Raw genomic sequence first — 17,866 nt, forward strand, 5'->3', positions numbered from 1 at the left:
CTTACATGAAAAACAGGTCGAATGACTTGTAAAAAAATTGTAAGCGCGTTGCAGTGGCAAAATACGTTTTCACATCTTTGTTTTTTTAATTTAGAAATTAGTTGTGGTTGCAAAATGCGTCCCGGCTGGAAAATGCGGTTCTGCTAGTAGCATAGCAACCAGTTGCTGCTCGACACTAGTCTACTGCATTACTTCCACGTCCTTTTCAAAAGTCCCATTTGAAAGAATGTGGTGTTTTAGGGGTTTTATCAATGCACCTGGATTATATGTCACAGGTAAGCTTATTCATTTCTGCCTGAAATGTTGCTGTATGTTTTATTATTCATGCATACATGCGGCGAGCGTTCAGTGCGCGGTCACAACCAAGCGCAATTGTCAACCCTTTGGTGTTTTTGTTTATGTAAAGTAACATATCTTAATAGGCAAATAATATCGCAACATTGCGGCATTAGTAGCGGCTAATCAGGCGGCGGCTGCGCCCTCTGTCTGCTCAACTCCCGAGGTTGTCCATGTTGTGAGCGGAAATAGAAACAGTTACAATACAGTTCTTTATGGGTCACTATGGTGCCTGGTATGATACCGCTCAGCTATCCAATCTCGATCACCACTCCAATGGAGGGCAGCCGTGAAAACCACAACTAAGAACCTTCGTCAACGATGTTATCAACATAAAGTACAGGTAAGGTCTCTCTCTCTCGCTAACGAGCATTTTTATATTTTAAAACTGCATAGAACCAAAAGTAAGACTTGTCACTTTTTGGAGGCTTATACAAAATTTCATTTGTCTGATAAGTTGTAAAATGTCCGACCCAGCAAGGATATATTGCTGACTAACTGCTGGCCTGTTGATATACTGTGGATACACTTAGCCTTATTTAGAACAATACATCTAAATGCGAAACCATTACTGCGAAATGTTTATTTCAATTTGACATATCTGTGAGTAAATCTTTTATATTACGGTGACTAGGTGCTTTAAGGTGCCGCTAATGTTTTGTGTTTTGTGTAGCAATATGCCCGTCTGTTGTGCCGTCATGCACCCTGGCTGCATTAAACACTCAATGAGGAAGAAAATACTTCTGCACGCTATTTTTAAGCTTTTCCTTAAGTTACCCTGTTACTTATTGGCAGTTCAGAAAGGTCTTGGGACCATCTGGAATATAACTAAGATGTATTGATCAGCACATTATCATAGAACTTCATTCTCAACAAATACAGTGCATCATTTATTGTCTGGATTTCGGATAATTATATGGTGATATTTAACCCACTCTATTGTGCAACTTCTGGTGGCATTCTTACAAGAAAATAAAAAAAAACCTAAAACATCGGAAATTGTAGGCATCTCGATCGTTATCTTCAATATTACCCACACAGCGTTGTTTATCAATACAATGCAGTACAGTAGCTCCCTCAGCGCACTTTGCGTCTTACGTAATGTGTCTGTTTTGATTAAGTTAACTAGAATGGGACTGACCTGAACATAAGTTCACATCAGCTGAAAAGAGGTGTACTTCGCGGGCTTTGACAGCTCTCTCTGACAGCAATTTTCAATACTTGTTTTTAAATTAAAAGTTCGCAGAGACGTATCATCGTGAGTTAAACGTGGAACAGGTACAGTTACATTGTACATGTACATGTATATTGGGTGGTACTCGTGAAACTTACCAAGTTTTTTTACGCTCAAGTTTGTTTCGATTTAGCCAGTGACTTGAGTGAGAAATACAGAGGAGTCATCTTCTACGTGTATATAAGTAACTGGTGTAACATTCTGGCTATCTTACATCAGTCGTACTATACAGATGATGCCTACAACTACATATGCATGTTCACGTAAGTGCTGATGACCAAATGATGCTGGTCATAAATTGAAGTGCATTTGTTCACTGTGTGACAAACACGTTTTGACAGTAGGATAATATAATACAGACAGCGACGTATCAATCTTTCTAAAGTGTTTTAAAAAGAAAAATAATACCAGAGGGGCTTGGTGTATTGCGAAGTTTACAGCTGCCACTTGAGAATGTAAGCGAAAATGTGAATAGAAAACCGCGATTAAGTTGTAAACTTTATCAAAAAGGCAAAATTTTAGGTAATTATCCCGCATCGTGACCTTTAAGAATACACCTGAGTTTTATAAAATATTTCACGCGTCTGTGTTGATTTTTTTCTCTTGCCAGAAGTTGTGTGTGAATGGATAAGTGCTAATCTCAGCATTAATGTAGATTTAGTACTTGTGTCTGTAGGTTCTACCTACGCCTCTATGTGACCGATGCCAACAATATCCATTAGTGTTAATTACATAACGTAAAACTGTTGAAATTGGGGTGTGCCCTAATAACCTAGGCTCTACCCCCAGACAGCTCCAACACTGCTGTCACATTACTAATACAACACAGTGGATTAAAAATAGCAACCAACTCCCATATCAAGTATCTACCAAATAAAAGACATTTTAATGCGCAGTATTCAGAGCGACTGCTTTTGTTGTGTGAAATATGAAGAGCAAAGCCATTACAAATTCTGATGATTTAGTTTCAGGTAACGCTGAGTTACATTCTGAATAATTTGGACCAGGTAACTTTAGTAAAAAGCGTTTAAAGTCATTTTCTAGTTCATCGTGAAAACGATGCCCTTGGGTCGTATCTATTTTAATTCCTTTCTTTTAAAACACTTTTCTTCATTATTTTTTTCTATAATGGGTAACAAGGTCCCATCCTATGTTTCGGATATCTATCTTCCTTTCAAAAACAATTCGACAATCACAACTCGAGGAACCACGGAAAGAGATTTTGAACTTCCGACTAAAAACCCCGTAATACAGGAAACAACTTTCTTATGTCTTTTTGGGATCAACTCTCCTCCGCTACTTAATCTTTACTCCCAATCTCTTCTTTTAAGAGTACTCTAAAATAATCTTAATGCAACTGCCCTCAAGTTAAATAGAAGTCAAGAAAAATATTTAATAGAGCGAGGGCTGGGGGTGTTTGTTTAAAGCTGAACTGTGTAAGGCAAAACTGGAATACAATAGATACACCTCAATGCACCTGTGTTGCCCCCGATACCCGTTTACATCTCTTTTTCAGATCTAGATGCCCGTCCCGTTCCTTCACAAATTATTGATGAAAATGAAACGCTGCAGGGAAATAAGGTTTATTTTAGAACTCAAAAAGAAAAGCTATCACTCTTTCTTCATGAATATTTAACTTGTGTGCACATGAACATATAATTTATTTATAAACATATAATTAAATACATGTGTAAAAAATATTATGAAGTTTAAACGAAGAGGACATACATTTAAGCATATAGGAAATTATTTGGTCACATAATAAATCGGTGGTATACATGTACATCAGATGCTTCTTTGCTTCATAAACTGCTCACATCTTGTCTGTTTTCCATCGATGTATTCCCTTTTACCTACTGACCCCAGGATACGGGCCTTAGATACGGCTATCGAACGCCATTGATTTCCAGTACTTCGCTGTCAATTGTTCGCGTACAGAATAACATTCGTTGGGGCACGGAAAGTCAATTGATCATCTGAGAACAACCCCCTAATGCTTATACGTGTTGCTGTTGTCAAAGGAGCCGAAGAGGTGTGCATGATCGGCGATGGCTAAGGAAATGTGGATAAAAATGCAGTTTTAAAACACTTCAATCAGTATGGAAAGATGACTGTGTAGTATAGTTTGTATTTCTATGTAGCAAGCGTTCCATGTGTCATGATCTAGCGTAACTGTGTTCAGTAAGTATAACATGATAACGTTTTACTAAGTTATTGAGGCTACATTTCGCTAATCTCACTACACGATTATTTTCTCTTTTGTCAAATTTAAGCGAAATAATAATGATGATGATGATAATAATAATAACAATAATAATAATAGGTGGGTGAAATGAGATAAATGCATGCTCTATTGACGTATTTCTCTATCTGGAAAATAGACAAGTATTTTCCGTCGCAGAGACTGAATGTGCACAGGACATGTATTAGTAGGCCTATATCATCTGCAACTACGGTAGTCGTTCGGGGCAGCAGTTGCTCTGTCCATAACAAGGCTGGCTAGGACCTAATGAGTTCGTCGACCTCCCCAAAAACAACAACATGCGATTTTGTGAGAGTCTGTGTATACCTAATAACTATATCATACCATTAAATACCACAATGATGATGATGTTTGAAAGCAATCCTTGTGCAGGCCCGTAGCCAGCAATTTCAAAAGGGGTGCTCTTTTTCTGAAGAAGTGGACCTTTTACCATGAAACCTTCATGTGCCTAGATAAATTTTTACCCAGAGGGGACCTTTTCCCAGCAAAAAGGGGTGTTCTTTCGAACCCCCCCCCCCCCCCCGACACCCCCCTGGCTACGGGCCTGTATTGTGAGAATCTGTTTGTAAATTGTTATTGTAGTTTTAGTACATTGGTTGGAGAATATATCGTTAGTACATAGGCACTGCACAAATATACTCGAACAGGAGTGAATAATGGCAATGTCCCATACATGTTGCGGCTGCTTCTCACACTAAGTTATCTGCCAGAGGTCTGAGAACAATAGCTGACTTGGGATGTTGATAAATATCAGCAATAAGTATACTTAGATCTTTGATATGCATGTAAAATCGGAAGCACGCATACAGGCGTACAGGCATCTTTACTCCATTTTAGTGAAGCATTAGGCCCAGCTACTACCGGTACCGCAGGTTATATTTTCATTGCTGCTTTAAATCTATTAGTAAAATCACAAGCTGGATTGAACATATTTTAGGTGTTATGCCTTTGTGCCAAGAGTATTTTTACTATGACCTGCCTGTCGGACTAAACTAGTGGACCTACAGAGCAAAAATACCTTTTAAAAGCGACAAAATATTATTTCGACATTGAGATATTTTTAAACACCGTTTTGAAAGGTGCCTGGTTTTAATGAAGAGAAACGATGAGGCTTACGGCATGCAGTTTACGATTAGTCGCGGTAAATTCTAGTATACACTACATCCTGTTCTTACAATAAATGTAGACAATATCAAAAACATGACTTTTAACAGCAGCCTATTTCCATCACATCACTCTGATCATGTGTTACCGACATTGTTGCTACAGCAGTTGGTTTTAATCTTTTTAACGTACATGAACTGTCCACATTGCTGCACTTCCAGGGTAGAAATAATTCTGAGAAGGTATTCCCATATCTTCAACACTTGGCCTCAAAAAGTACGGAGCCTCAGTATTTATCTGTAGCTGAAAGTGTGTGTGTGTGTGTGTGTGTGTGTGTGTGTGTGTGTGTGTGTGTGTGTGTGTATGGGGGGGGTGTTCTTGTCATCTTCTTATTCCGTACTGCAAAATAGCAGCACACTTTGGTCCGTGGCGCAGTGGCTGAGTGGCCAGCAAGGTATCTGCGAGTGGCAAAATCATTATTTCAGTTTGTTTTGACTCGGCACTTTACTACTTTATTGTTTTTCCAAATTGCAGGCTGGGGACTCGTACATCAGACGCAGTGCAAGGCATCACGGGAATATTCCAACGACCTCACGTATTATCTGCGGGTACACAAAGTTGCGAAATAGACACCGACCGAGTCGTGAGCACCCGCAAAATTTCGCAAAACGTTGTAATATAGAGATAACTGACTGTGCATCGTGGTATCAGCTGCTGCAGACATCAGCCTGGGGTTGTACATGTGCACGCTGGCGTCCAAGCCATCTCGGCAGTTTCCAAAATAAACCAGTCTCCCTTGGTGTTCATCACTCGTCATCGACCTAAATATACAGGAGCTGGTGGATATCGGTGTTACGCATCGCTAGGAATAGAATCGTGATAGCATGAACGTGGTTCATTTGGCCTGAATGGAAGGTCGTATTAATAGAATAAAAACGTCAAAGGATCACCATAGAGTCAAAGGTGTTTAAGATATATTGAAGATTTGACACGACCAAAGAAATATGACCACCATATGCATACTCGTACGATCGATCCGTTTCTTCAGTCTGATTGACTGGTGAAGTTACTAGTCATTTTTAGTAATTTTTCTACAAATTGAAGGATAAAAATGAATGTGGCGCAGATAACTCCAATAAAACCAGCTGTCAACGTTCACGGAATGACATACGACAGCGAAAACCCAAGCCTACCCACGACAAGACGGGACAGTATGCTACGAACACTGAAGGAAGATTTATGGACGAAATACAAGTCCACTAGAGAGATAGCGAAAATGCATCGTAGTCAAGGTAAAATGGGTAATTTGAGAGTTCATAAATCAGTGGCAGATTTTCGACAGATCAAAGGAAAAAATAATGTGGAAGAAGGCACTAAATCTCTATCCACCAGGCGTTCGTTTCCAAGCAATCTGCACAAAATTGTAGAAATGAAACCCGCGACCTGTTATATCTCTAAGAGGACGAAAGATATGAAAGAAACTCTGCAGAAAATGGGTGCTTGTGCTTCGCGACAAAATAGCAGGCAGCGGTTGTTAGTCAATAGTTTATCAGCTTCGATCACCTCTCGGCAGGAAAACGCCATTAGCATGAATGATGATGTGGTTAGCAAAAGAAAACAGTTCGTTCAAAAGTTGTCCCGATTGAAGCAAATGGGCAGTAGCACCAGCTCAGAATCTGAGCTAGCCTCTGACGGCAGCCCCTCCGATAACGCTGGATTAGGCATGCTCAAAATGGCGGGAGTCCTGAAAAGAAAGTTGACGCTGAAAAAGCTGGGACTTTCAGCTGCTAAGGTAAGATATTGTCTGAAAATGTCTTTTTATCATCACTGTTGCGTTCTTATTCAATCCTGAGTCAATGTTAATACTTATCAACCGAGGAAGTGACCTTAAGGTCCTGAAGATCATTCTGTCAGATTGTTTTATATAAAACAACAAAAAGATTCCCATGTTAAATAGTCTTATTGTGCCTAGCTAAAGAATGTGCAATAACAGTTCTTATAATAATGACATGACCTTTTTGTGGGTCCTGATGAAGTGTAGCACTGTTACGCTCCAGACTGGCGTGATTATCTGTATAAATCCATATACTATCAATCAGGGTTTAGGAGTATCAAAGTAATAACATTTGATGGGGGTCGGTATCAGCAGAGCAAATATTGGCTCAGAATGAAGGGCTCAGAATGGGGTGACAAAACAACATTTAACTTCCGCCGTTGCCGTGTATCTCTAGTATGTAAGAAAGCAGTACATGAGAGGTGACCATGTCATATCGTTCTACATATTCTCTCTCTCTCTCTCTCTCTCTCTCTCTCTCTCGCGTTTTTGCTTGTACATTAATTAATTGACGTAAAAAGTGTCAGGTGATTTACAGAATTTCTTCAATAATTATAGCATATGCAGTTGTCGGGGAAGACAGACACGCGGATAGTTGACTCTCTCTCTCTCTCTCTGTGTGTGTGTGTGTGTGTGTGTGTGTGTGTTGTCTTCAAGCTTGTCTATTTCATCACCGCTTGCCATTAACTAAATAAGAGGATATATCGACCACTTCCTCCCTTGCTAAACACCACCCTGTTAACTAAGCCCTTGTAAAGTAATGCCACATGTAGAAGTTTTTACTGAGTGTCAGATATTATGAGCCCTACTCTGTGGTAGTGAGGCTGGCGACATTCGTTGTTTTGGGCTCCAGAAACACTTCCCAAGCCTTCATGTGAACACTATTTACGCTATTCATGTACCTTTATTTGACGTAAGTCAAAATAAACACGGGCATTCATGTGGGAATTATCGTTGTCAGATATTATATTGGTCCATGCGTTTAAACATAATTATAAATTGAATCATTAAATTGATACATACCGGGGGTCTACATCTGATAAACGTGGTAAAGAAAAATCAATCTATTATATTACCAGCCTACATGTACCGGTATCTATAGGGGGAATGCCAGTAATGCTAGCAGAGTATGAATTACTTTGTTCAGTTAATGTTAGAATTAGTTGTTAAGTTAATTTCATACCAATTAATTTAAAATGGGTTTAGTCTTGTTACACAGAGCAAAGATTGTTTCTTGGTCGCAAGGAAAATCGGCAGATGTCGTTAAATCAGAGACTCTTCTCACATGATGTTAACAGTTCTTTTTTCCATTCTGTCTTTAAAATATCCTCCAGCTTGGGGAGATCTTGTCCAATAATCTTACTTGCAGTTTTTACAACATTGGTTAGTTTTTGCCTTTCTTCCCCAGTAGTCCCGATATACCAGATTGTACATGTAATATCGTACGCCAGGATACTTTCAATCATACACCTGTAAACGTTGACTAAAAGAGGCACACATGCACACAGCTACCGGTAAATATAATCTGGGAGTTGTATGAATCCTCGTGTAAATAATTTACATGTCATATCTATCTATCTATCTATCTATATATATATATATATATATAATCATCTCTATCTGCCTCTTTGTCACTCTCTCTCTCTCTCTCTCTCTCTCTCTCTCACACACACACACACTAATTTAGGCTAAATTATAATTGGTATTGTTTAACTTCACATATATATGTATATGCATTTTACAGCCCTCTCCAAAGCCGCCACGCAGTTTCCGTCGCCTTGCCCGCTTCGTCGTTATCTTCTTCAGAGTGTGGCGTCTGCACTCCTTCAAGATACGAACCACTGTCCAGGCCCTTACTACTTCCACGGGGAGCAATGCTAGAGACGTGGATCTCCTATTCGATAAAAGTATTTTCAAGGCAAATAAAGAGGTAATAGTATTTCACCTACCTAGTTAATGATCCAAGAAGTACACAGTGTATCCTACGATACCCGATGTCGTTCAGTGACAAACTTCTTGTGCACTTTTGGTGTGGTCTTCACGTTGTTCTTGCCGCAAAATAATAATAATAATAATAATAATGATAATAATCGACCGTTCAATTTTGATGCGACGTATGACGTATTTTTAAAGTATTTCTAATTGCATCTAATCTCTGCGTCTCTGTGTTTTAATGCGCGCTTTCATGTTGTGCCTGGTGTAGTATTTTTGTGTATATCGGGTAAATATTAAGAGAGCAGTAGTACAGTAAAATGATAAAATGAATCCCAGTGTTTCAAAAACTGCTGACTTTGGGGCATTCCACGTACGATTCTTTTAAAGTATTACAGTTAATTGAAGTATACTGTTTAAACCAAAGAAAATTATTTTAATATGCAACGGTTTCTATTCCATTTTGATATCTGTAGATGCGTCTATCTGGTGAAACGATTCGTATTCTCAGAAAAAGACCGGTTCAGCGGACTGAGGAAGAACTGCACAATGTAGGTACACGTTATCGTGAATTTCAGGTTTTACTGGAAATCAATGGCTTTCATAACTATTTAAGGAGGCATAAGTATTCAGAGATTTCATCACACCCCACAGTCAACATTTTATATTTTCTTTTCGAATAAATGGACGTGATGTTTTCTAGCGTGGTGTATAAAGCATGCAGAAAATCAAATCAAGGAATACATTTGTAACATACGGAGGTCGTTTTTGCGCCTTTCATCACTGACTGTTAGCTGTTGATAATGTTGGCTGAAAAAGTCAGTAGGTCTCTTAATACACTGACGTAAAACAAAACAAAAAAAGGAACAAAAAATTAATGAACAGTCATTTTCTTATCCAGTGTAACAAACAGAACGGTTCTGTAAACGGCGATATCTATGTAAAGTTGTATGAAAATAAAGGAAAAAGGGTCAGTACATCTCAGATTTTGGCTGTTCAACCTGTTATTCCTTCAATTCAATAATAGAAATAATGATCTGCACGTATTGATTTTTACCAGGTAAAGGTGGCATTAATGAACTATCCCTCCATCTCCGAGTTCCCGGTGCAAATGCAGGAAATGATAGTGAGGAAGGCGTGGTACGACACGTAAGTCACTTGATGAGTCCACGGGGGTGGTCGAATTCAATTTTGATATGGAAGGCTGTAAATGTCTTGATTAAAAACGGTGGGTTTACTCTGAGTAATATTTGTGTCAATTAGCAGATAAAGTAGATATAAGCAGAGGTATTAAACTCATCTGACAATTTTGTTATTAGTAAGCATAAGATACATAACATAACATTATATATTTATGATTAATCTGTATCCTTGGTTTCTACATTTTGCGATAGGATTGACGTAGAGCGAGTTATCGTCAGGGAGGGACAGAGACCACTGTATTTTTACTTCATCCTGTCTGGCACTGGTAGGTTTTTAAGTAATCTCTCTCTATCTCTCTGTCTCTATCATTCTCTCACACAAAAACGCACAAACAAAAAGCACGCATGCAGGGGTAGAAGACACGGGTTTGAAATTGACACCTTTAATCTAGATTCCTATTTTTATTTCCATAAATGGAAACGCAGAACTAATGAATGTTTCGCCCAGCTTGACTTACTCCCCGGTATTCCACACTCACTGCATCAAACGACTCTTTTCAGTTGTTAAAAAAGTAATGGACGATGAGAGAAAGCAATCCAGAACATTGGCTTTCCTTTCGAGAGGGGAAAGTTTCGGAGATCAGGACATTATCGAACAGAGACCACGTGACTGCACGATCATTGCTATGGAAACAACTGAACTCATGTGTATGTCTGCTAAGGTTAGTATCCCGCCATCTTTTTTTTTTTTGTTTGTTTGATTTGCCATATCGTGTTGCTGCAGATCCAAATAACAGACTCAATTCATTACGCTTTCATATTTAGGAATAACTATCATTATTATTATATATATAATCTTTTTTTCTAGGATTTTGTTGAGATTTTCCAGTCCGGAGGTTTGAAGGATGTAAACGATCCATTCTTCCAGTAAGTTTTTGAAGCTTGTTTTTAATCTTGTACACCTGATAAGTTATATGAGTTAAATATTTAAGTTCGTTTTAAAATAATTGGATGCTATTCTTGTATGCACTCTGGAAACAAATTATTCTTTGATAATCATACACGGATAAAACTGAATTATCAATTTTACCTGCCCCGAAAAATATGCAATTTATGATTTTTTATAGAAGTGTCAGCTGTCTGCAAGGGTGGCCCCTTCACTTGCTTGCCAACAACCCCAAAAAAGCTGTTCTCAGGTTTTTTAAGTAGGTAAAATTTAATAAAATGCAGATGATTTGATATGCTACATGTAGTACTTTTGATTTCCAAAGTAATCTTACTGTATTGATGTGTATAATTTAGAATTTGTATATGAATGATGCATGGATGTGTATACCCTTAATACATGTACGTACCTGTAATGTAACATTTGGAAATATTGTTAACATATTAAGGTCACACACAAAGATATTCTATATTTCAGGCGCGGTATGGTACTCGTCAAGGATAGCAGCTCGTCTGACTGGCTTTACATCGTAAAGACGGTAAAACCTTGCTTGGCCGCTCGTTTTCATGAATCATAATATAATGTTCGTGTCAAGGGAGTGTACGATTGTGGTTGAGTTCGTGGTGGTTGGGGTGGGGGGGGGATTATAAGACCACCACCCGTACAGAGTCATGTTGAGTGCCACATTGGCAAGAAGGCTATGAAAGGATGCATTTATCATGCATATACCATATCGCTGTTGTTACAGTAATATATATCTCATTCGTTTTGTTATTCAGGCATTTTCCGAACCGTTTTAATTGTTTCGGCTTGATTTTTAAGGGAAGCTGCAAAGTACTTAAAAAGTTGAAGAAAGCACAACCAAAACTGAAAGTTCGAAGACCAAAAGGTAAACGAACTTAAAACTTGCGAATACAGGTATTTACTTGTGGTTGTAAGTTGACTTTTAAACGTAGGCTTACGTGCCATTTCTGTTTTGGGGAATGTTACAGTTTTATTGCAGTGTTTTAAGGTTCAGTGGTAGTTCTGCTAAGTTCTGAAACTGTAAAACTATTCTGCTTAATTATTTGTTCTAAAATATGCCACATTAATATTTTAGTAAAAATTCCAAAAGCAGAAAATCTTATGCCACTAAAGCAGAACATCAATCCTAGAATCCCCCACACGGATTTGCTGGATTCGTGGTTACAGCATGAGGTGGACAAGGTCACTGCGTCACAGACCAATCAACGGGGGTTTTACAGATATGACGAGCCAGAAATTAACGTAGGGACGCTGAGCACGTACCGGAGACCGTCTGAACTTTCTGTAGTGCGGGAAAACAGCCTAATTCCCCAGTTACCGGTACGACATTAAAAAATATAATAGTGGGACGTTTAACGGGCCGTATACGGGGTTTGTTTGTACTCATAAATCTTACTGTTTTCTTTGTACTTGTAGGTAGCCCGTGCTCTCATTGCCAAGACATGTTACATTCTTTTGTAATAGTGGGATTAATACCACCGTACTTTGTATTAAACGCCAAGTGAATAAAGCACTGAGAACACGAAAAGGTTGAACCAAATGAATAAAAAATGACCTACATGTATCATTATGGCATTTCTGAGCGTGGCATATAGAATGACAATCGGTTGGTTACCAGAAATTTGTCAAGGATGCCAGGCAAATTCTAATACGGTCCTTTGAACGTCATCCACTATAGTTCTTTCTGTACAGATCTGACTTATACTGAACAATGTAGGAAATATTCACTTTCAATACACTATACCAATCTTCACGTCACTTATTGCACTCCTTATAATATTTCTGTACAGATCTGGCATATACAGTACAATGCAGTAAATATTTACATTAATTCCACGACACTCGTAATATTGATTAGATTTTAACAGTAGATTTTTTCTTTCGACATATTTTGACATGTATTGGGGTATTGCGTTGGTATATTATTTCATTCAGGTAGCGTTTCTATCCTGCGACCAAAAGCAATGCAGTAGTTGAGACGGTAGCGTTAGTTGTACATATGCAACTCGTGTATCATTTAAATTCTCCTCAATGAAACTCAGAGCCAACGCATTTCCCCAGAGTATGTATAGTCTAGCAGCACCTTACTCTTAGATATAGAAGCGTGTGTCATTCACTGTAGCCAGCACGTTCCGCCATGTTTTCAGCCTCCACAAATAAGCAAAGGTAAAGTTGGGGGCACAAGCGTTACCGCTGAGCACAATATCACCCCTGGGGGAGAACGCCCCGTGAACACCCAACTAGACACTCCCTGTCACGATACTTTAGATGTAGAAAATGTGTCACACGCCTCTCTAGCAGGCAGACAACTAACAGGGGACTCGCTGTCACATGCGGACAGTTGCAGTCCCGCGCTCAGCAGTGCGTCTAAAAAAATGGACAGAATTTTACCAAAGGTATGTATTTGATTATTTGGTGACAAATGAGATAAAGTGCCCTTCTCAATTTGATTTTCATTAAAATTTTTGTTTTGCTTGTTTAAAGTAAAGAGTGGTGTCTGTGATAAATCGTGATTTAGGGGTTTATGCATGGGATCTCATTTTGGAGAGAGATGACCATCATTACACTGTAAACACAGTTGGATCCTTTTTAATGAATGATAAGGGTGAAGTTATGGGATTTTTACTGGAAACAGGAAATGCGAAAAATCCGATTTTTACAGTATATTTCTCAACGTGTACTGTGCTTAAAACCTGTGCTTTTTTTAACGTACGTACAATCAGACATGGTGCTTTTTTCTAATTTTCTTAACATTTTGTTCAACGATTCGTGTGAACTTATCACGTCACGGGTGTACATGAGGGCATCTTTCCATTTTTCAGGGGCCTTTTCTGACTAAAATAAACAAACCACCACGTAATGGCCCCTCCTCTCCGAACACGACAGACCAAGCAGCGGAGCAAGCAGAGGCTGTGGATGAGGCAAATGTCGAAGCGAAGACAGGTACATGACACCTTATTGCAGATAACGCTTTCTTGGAAAAAATGACGAATTTCATATCGCTTAAAAGTTCTACTTTTGGTGACACTTTAAATTGCTTTAATTGCGTGCAATCTTTTGTCAACGATAACAAGAGCAAGACGCTCTTCAAATAAGGATCATCTGAAAAAATAAAACAATTAATCGTTTTTGTTTATCATAGATTTTGATGGTGAGCAACCTATGAAAAAGGTGAAGTTTACGGAGATTTTGCCCAAACATCGAAATACACACTCTGATTATGGCGCCAGGCCCAAGGATAAGGAAGACCCAGCCATGTTTGTGACAGTGAAAACTCTCACCAAAGGCACAGTATTTGTACGTGTCACCTTTTTAGCCCATTGCTTAAATTAAATTCTATCTGTCTGTATGTCTGCTTGCCTGTCTGCCTGCCTGACTGTCTGTCTGTCTGTCAATGGAAGTAGGTACATGTATATATTTCCATGGTCTGCATAAATGTCTGACTGTCAATCAGTCATTGATTAATGACAGAGATAAAAAATACGTATTGTACGTACGTAAGCAATAACTTATTTAACTGTTGTACCTCATTACGGTTGATAGGGCCTTACTGAGTTTATCTATGGGAAGCAGACGAGGCTTAGTCTGGTCAGTAATGGCGCCGAGTGCATCATGATTGAAAAGAAGTTCTTCTCTGAGCATGCACCACAAGCTTTAATGAACAGATTGCGGGAAGAGGTAATTTTTGCTTTCATCTGATCAGTTTACAAAATGAACAACAATAATTATTTTTGATATTTACCCAGATAAGTTAGCTACTATGTTTTTCTGCCAATGTCCAGATTTCGAAGTCTGTTTCCAGTTAAATATCCGTCTCCAAATATCTTTGGATAAAAAGAAATGTTGTTGACCACTTTTACCTGTGACCGTTAACACTGACTGCATTAGTTGAGACAACGACCACAATCATGTTTTCAGATCTTTCCTTTCCCTGGCGATGAGGAGTTACAGCAAGGTTTGCAGACACGTGTCAGCTGGGAGGCACACAAACGGGCAGCTTTCAGCCAAACCATACGAGCAATACAAATGAAGAAGACAAATGTGCAGGACACGAGGATGAGGATGACAACGAAACATATCTCTGAACAGCAAACATTTACGTTCTGAATTATTCAAAAACTGTTGTTTTTTATCAAAAAGTCTTGGGTGTATATATAACAAGTTGATATTCCTGGGGGATTTTTGCAGGTCATAGGGATGGAACTTTGATCTTTTACAGCATTATTTTCGTCAAATCAACACCAAAGCTAGGAGTATAGTGAGACTGTTTATCTTAATTTCACACACTTACATTCGGGTGTCTTAATACATTTACATCTGTCGAAGAAGGAGCAGGTAGAGATGAAACTCTGCAACAATTCAAGCGCACATATCCATTTTTTAATATTGGGGCCTAAATTTCTGGCGTGCCAATGAGAAAAACACACACACACACACACACACACACACACAGTTTTTATCACCCCACATACTGAAGGTTGTGTTACTGTGATAAAAGGACCGATACATCATGCATGTAACATTCCGGACACAAGGAAGGTGTTGTTTATTTGCTCAAAAAATTCACCGTTGCCAAGTGACTATATTCTTTTATTTTACATTTTATTTGTTGGGGGATGTCACATTATTACATCATTCACATTAAGAGTGCAATGCGCTAATGTAATCAATTCACGAAGCCGCTAGGTACACTGTATGTTCCTAGAGTGAGCACCGAGCCGGGAGCATGAGGTACCGTGTTAACATTGGCCATTTGGGGTTTAATTTCATCACGAAATGACATATCCATGTACATGCGTGCCGCAGGGCACAAACCAATGACTCTGTTGGTGTTTGCGTGAGAAACACCTGCCTCGAACGGGAACATTCACATTGTGCAGTGTTTTCAAACCATTTCTGTCGCATTATTATTGACGTGGTTAGTTGGGGCAAGATCGTCCTCGGTTTTTGTGTACAATGTGTGCGAATAGAGCGAAAGCAAGCTGAGGTGTGCCACTGTTGGGTTAGAGCCTGATTATCTTAACCCGGACAATGACGTTAATCAAACTATTTCAGAGTGAGTTTAATTCCAATGCTGAGCCCTAAAGTACAATACCACATTTGTTTGCCAGCTGATAATAAATAATGCACGCAATAATTTCATGTTTGTGAAAATATTAACTCTTCAATGTTAAAGATGTTTGCCTTATGACATAACACAATCGAAATCTGTATTTAGTTATGTGAACGCCCGTCAATACCATTAGCTACAATATAAAAATCCTTTCAAAGAGGCTATTGTGTTTCTTTATAAATCAATCGGACAAAGGCTCCCGTTACATTGCTTTATCAGCTTTACAGACTTAATTAGCACAGATAACTGTGAGTTTCTGCATTCATTTGTGCGTTAAGCATTTTTCTTGTTTACACCTAAGCAAAATAACCAACTTTCTGCTCTGACAACATTACAAATGTCAACGCCATGAAAATGTTCAGTAAAATTTAATGTATGACCTCCTTTCACAAGGGTGATATTCATCTAAATAATGTAGACTATCCTGAAAAGAAGAGTGTTGTTCAAACGTGCGCTGGGTTTGATAGGAAGACCTGATCTGTATCATATTTGCGGCCACCAAAATAACAATGCAATTATGTACGGCAAAATAAACATCGTAGTCAGTCATAAAACGTCATTACAGTTTGGACGTTTCTGCTATTTTATTGAGTTGTTCCTATTGGCGTACGTACCTTCTAACAAAGAACAAATTCGACGTGCGCCTTGTGTTCAACATGTAATATTTAAGTGATCTTCGTGCCAGTTGATAGGAACTTCCGGGATTGACAATATCGTCACAAGACCTACAGCTTCGTTCTTTGAGGACTGTACATCCCTGAGTAGTGGGTATCTACTGTTCTGTCTCTGATTGATTATTGACGCACTGTGAAATCATTAATACAACATTGGTATAACCAGTGGCCAAAGTCCCACTTCAACTGATTACAACTGACGTCTGCTTGTCATGCTAAAAGCAAAGACATACGAATATCTTCATTAAATGCCACTGCCCACAGCAGCAAACTGTTCATATGGCTTGTAGACATCGCCTTTGCAGCTGTTTGGATCTTAGAAATTGTTTTGATCTTAAATCAAGAAACAATGATTTGATTATGACTTCATTAAATTTATTGAATGAAAGGTAGTGACGAGCAGAACTCATAGATGTAAACTTCAAAAAATTATACACTGATTCTCAATATACGGGTCTAATTGACGAAACAGAAAAGTGAAAAATTAAGTTAGAGATGTTTGGCGAATTCTTTTTTTCTGAGGATCTGGTGACAGAAAGTGGAAAATTTTAGAATTCATGCCTTGTTAGTATGTGGATTTTTGACATTCAGTAACGAAGGTTTTAGAAATAAAAATTTTTTTAAAAATGAACAGCCCTTTTGATAAAAATCGCATGGTTATGAATAATAAAAAAATTACACTGTACTAAAGAGGTATTATGAGATACACCTATATTTTACTGGCACACGTTGTTCCCAACGTAAAGTATGTTTTTCACAATGCCTGGCAACAAATGTTTCGCAAATTACTCTCATGAGAATGCAGTTTTGCCGTTTTTCGTGTAAAACATTTGACTGTGCCCTGCCACCATATCGTCTAGCTCAGCATGGATGTAACTGAACTGGAGATTTTATTAATGGCTATAATTACAAGGAACATCAAACAGCTAAAAATAATGACCTGCGCCAAAAGACACTAAGGAGGTTTTTCCAATTTTTTAACACCGCGAAGATAGCCGCAAATTCTAGATATTTTCTGAAACGTTCGGCATCATACTCGCTTCCTGTCAAGTTGCAAATTTTCAATAAACTAGATAGATTATGAATGTGACATGATGCTGCAAGCACCAGTAACAAAGGTTTAAAATTTGGTCCCATTTTTTTTTTTTTGACAAAGCAGATAAACCTAGTAATTGTCTTTTCAGTGATTTAAGTTGCTAAACTGATGTAAGTAAAGTTCCACCAGGATAAACAATTCTTCGGTTAGCTTACGTGTAATGAAAAT

The 17,866-nt window shown here is 38.4% G+C and overlaps 1 protein-coding gene across 4 annotated transcripts; it reads left to right on the forward strand.

The window, feature by feature from the left end:
* Positions 1 to 325: 325 nt before the first annotated feature.
* Positions 326 to 16,088, forward strand: LOC106175407 (uncharacterized). 4 transcript variants are annotated; one of them, XM_024074689.2, is made up of 17 exons: positions 330 to 679; positions 5,472 to 6,729; positions 8,516 to 8,701; positions 9,180 to 9,254; positions 9,764 to 9,852; positions 10,098 to 10,171; positions 10,407 to 10,567; positions 10,714 to 10,772; positions 10,973 to 11,050; positions 11,269 to 11,329; positions 11,614 to 11,680; positions 11,891 to 12,135; positions 12,963 to 13,211; positions 13,638 to 13,758; positions 13,958 to 14,112; positions 14,359 to 14,493; positions 14,734 to 16,088. In XM_024074689.2, exons 2-17 carry the CDS (start codon positions 6,049 to 6,051, stop codon positions 14,920 to 14,922), a joined length of 2,625 nt encoding a protein of 874 aa, XP_023930457.2. In that variant the 5' UTR covers positions 330 to 679; positions 5,472 to 6,048; the 3' UTR covers positions 14,923 to 16,088. The 4 variants fall into 4 exon arrangements, with proteins under 4 accessions (XP_086871120.1, XP_013412844.2, XP_023930457.2 ...); XM_013557389.3 differs by lacking the exon at positions 330 to 679 and adding an exon at positions 3,532 to 3,751; XM_087014994.1 differs by lacking the exon at positions 10,973 to 11,050 and having other exon boundaries at positions 326 to 679.
* Positions 16,089 to 17,866: the final 1,778 nt, after the last annotated feature.

Source organism: Lingula anatina, chromosome 6 (assembly GCF_051362555.1).
Source record: "Lingula anatina isolate TDL-2025a chromosome 6, LinAna3.0, whole genome shotgun sequence".
NCBI classification, from domain to species: Eukaryota; Metazoa; Brachiopoda; class Lingulata; order Lingulida; family Lingulidae; genus Lingula; species Lingula anatina.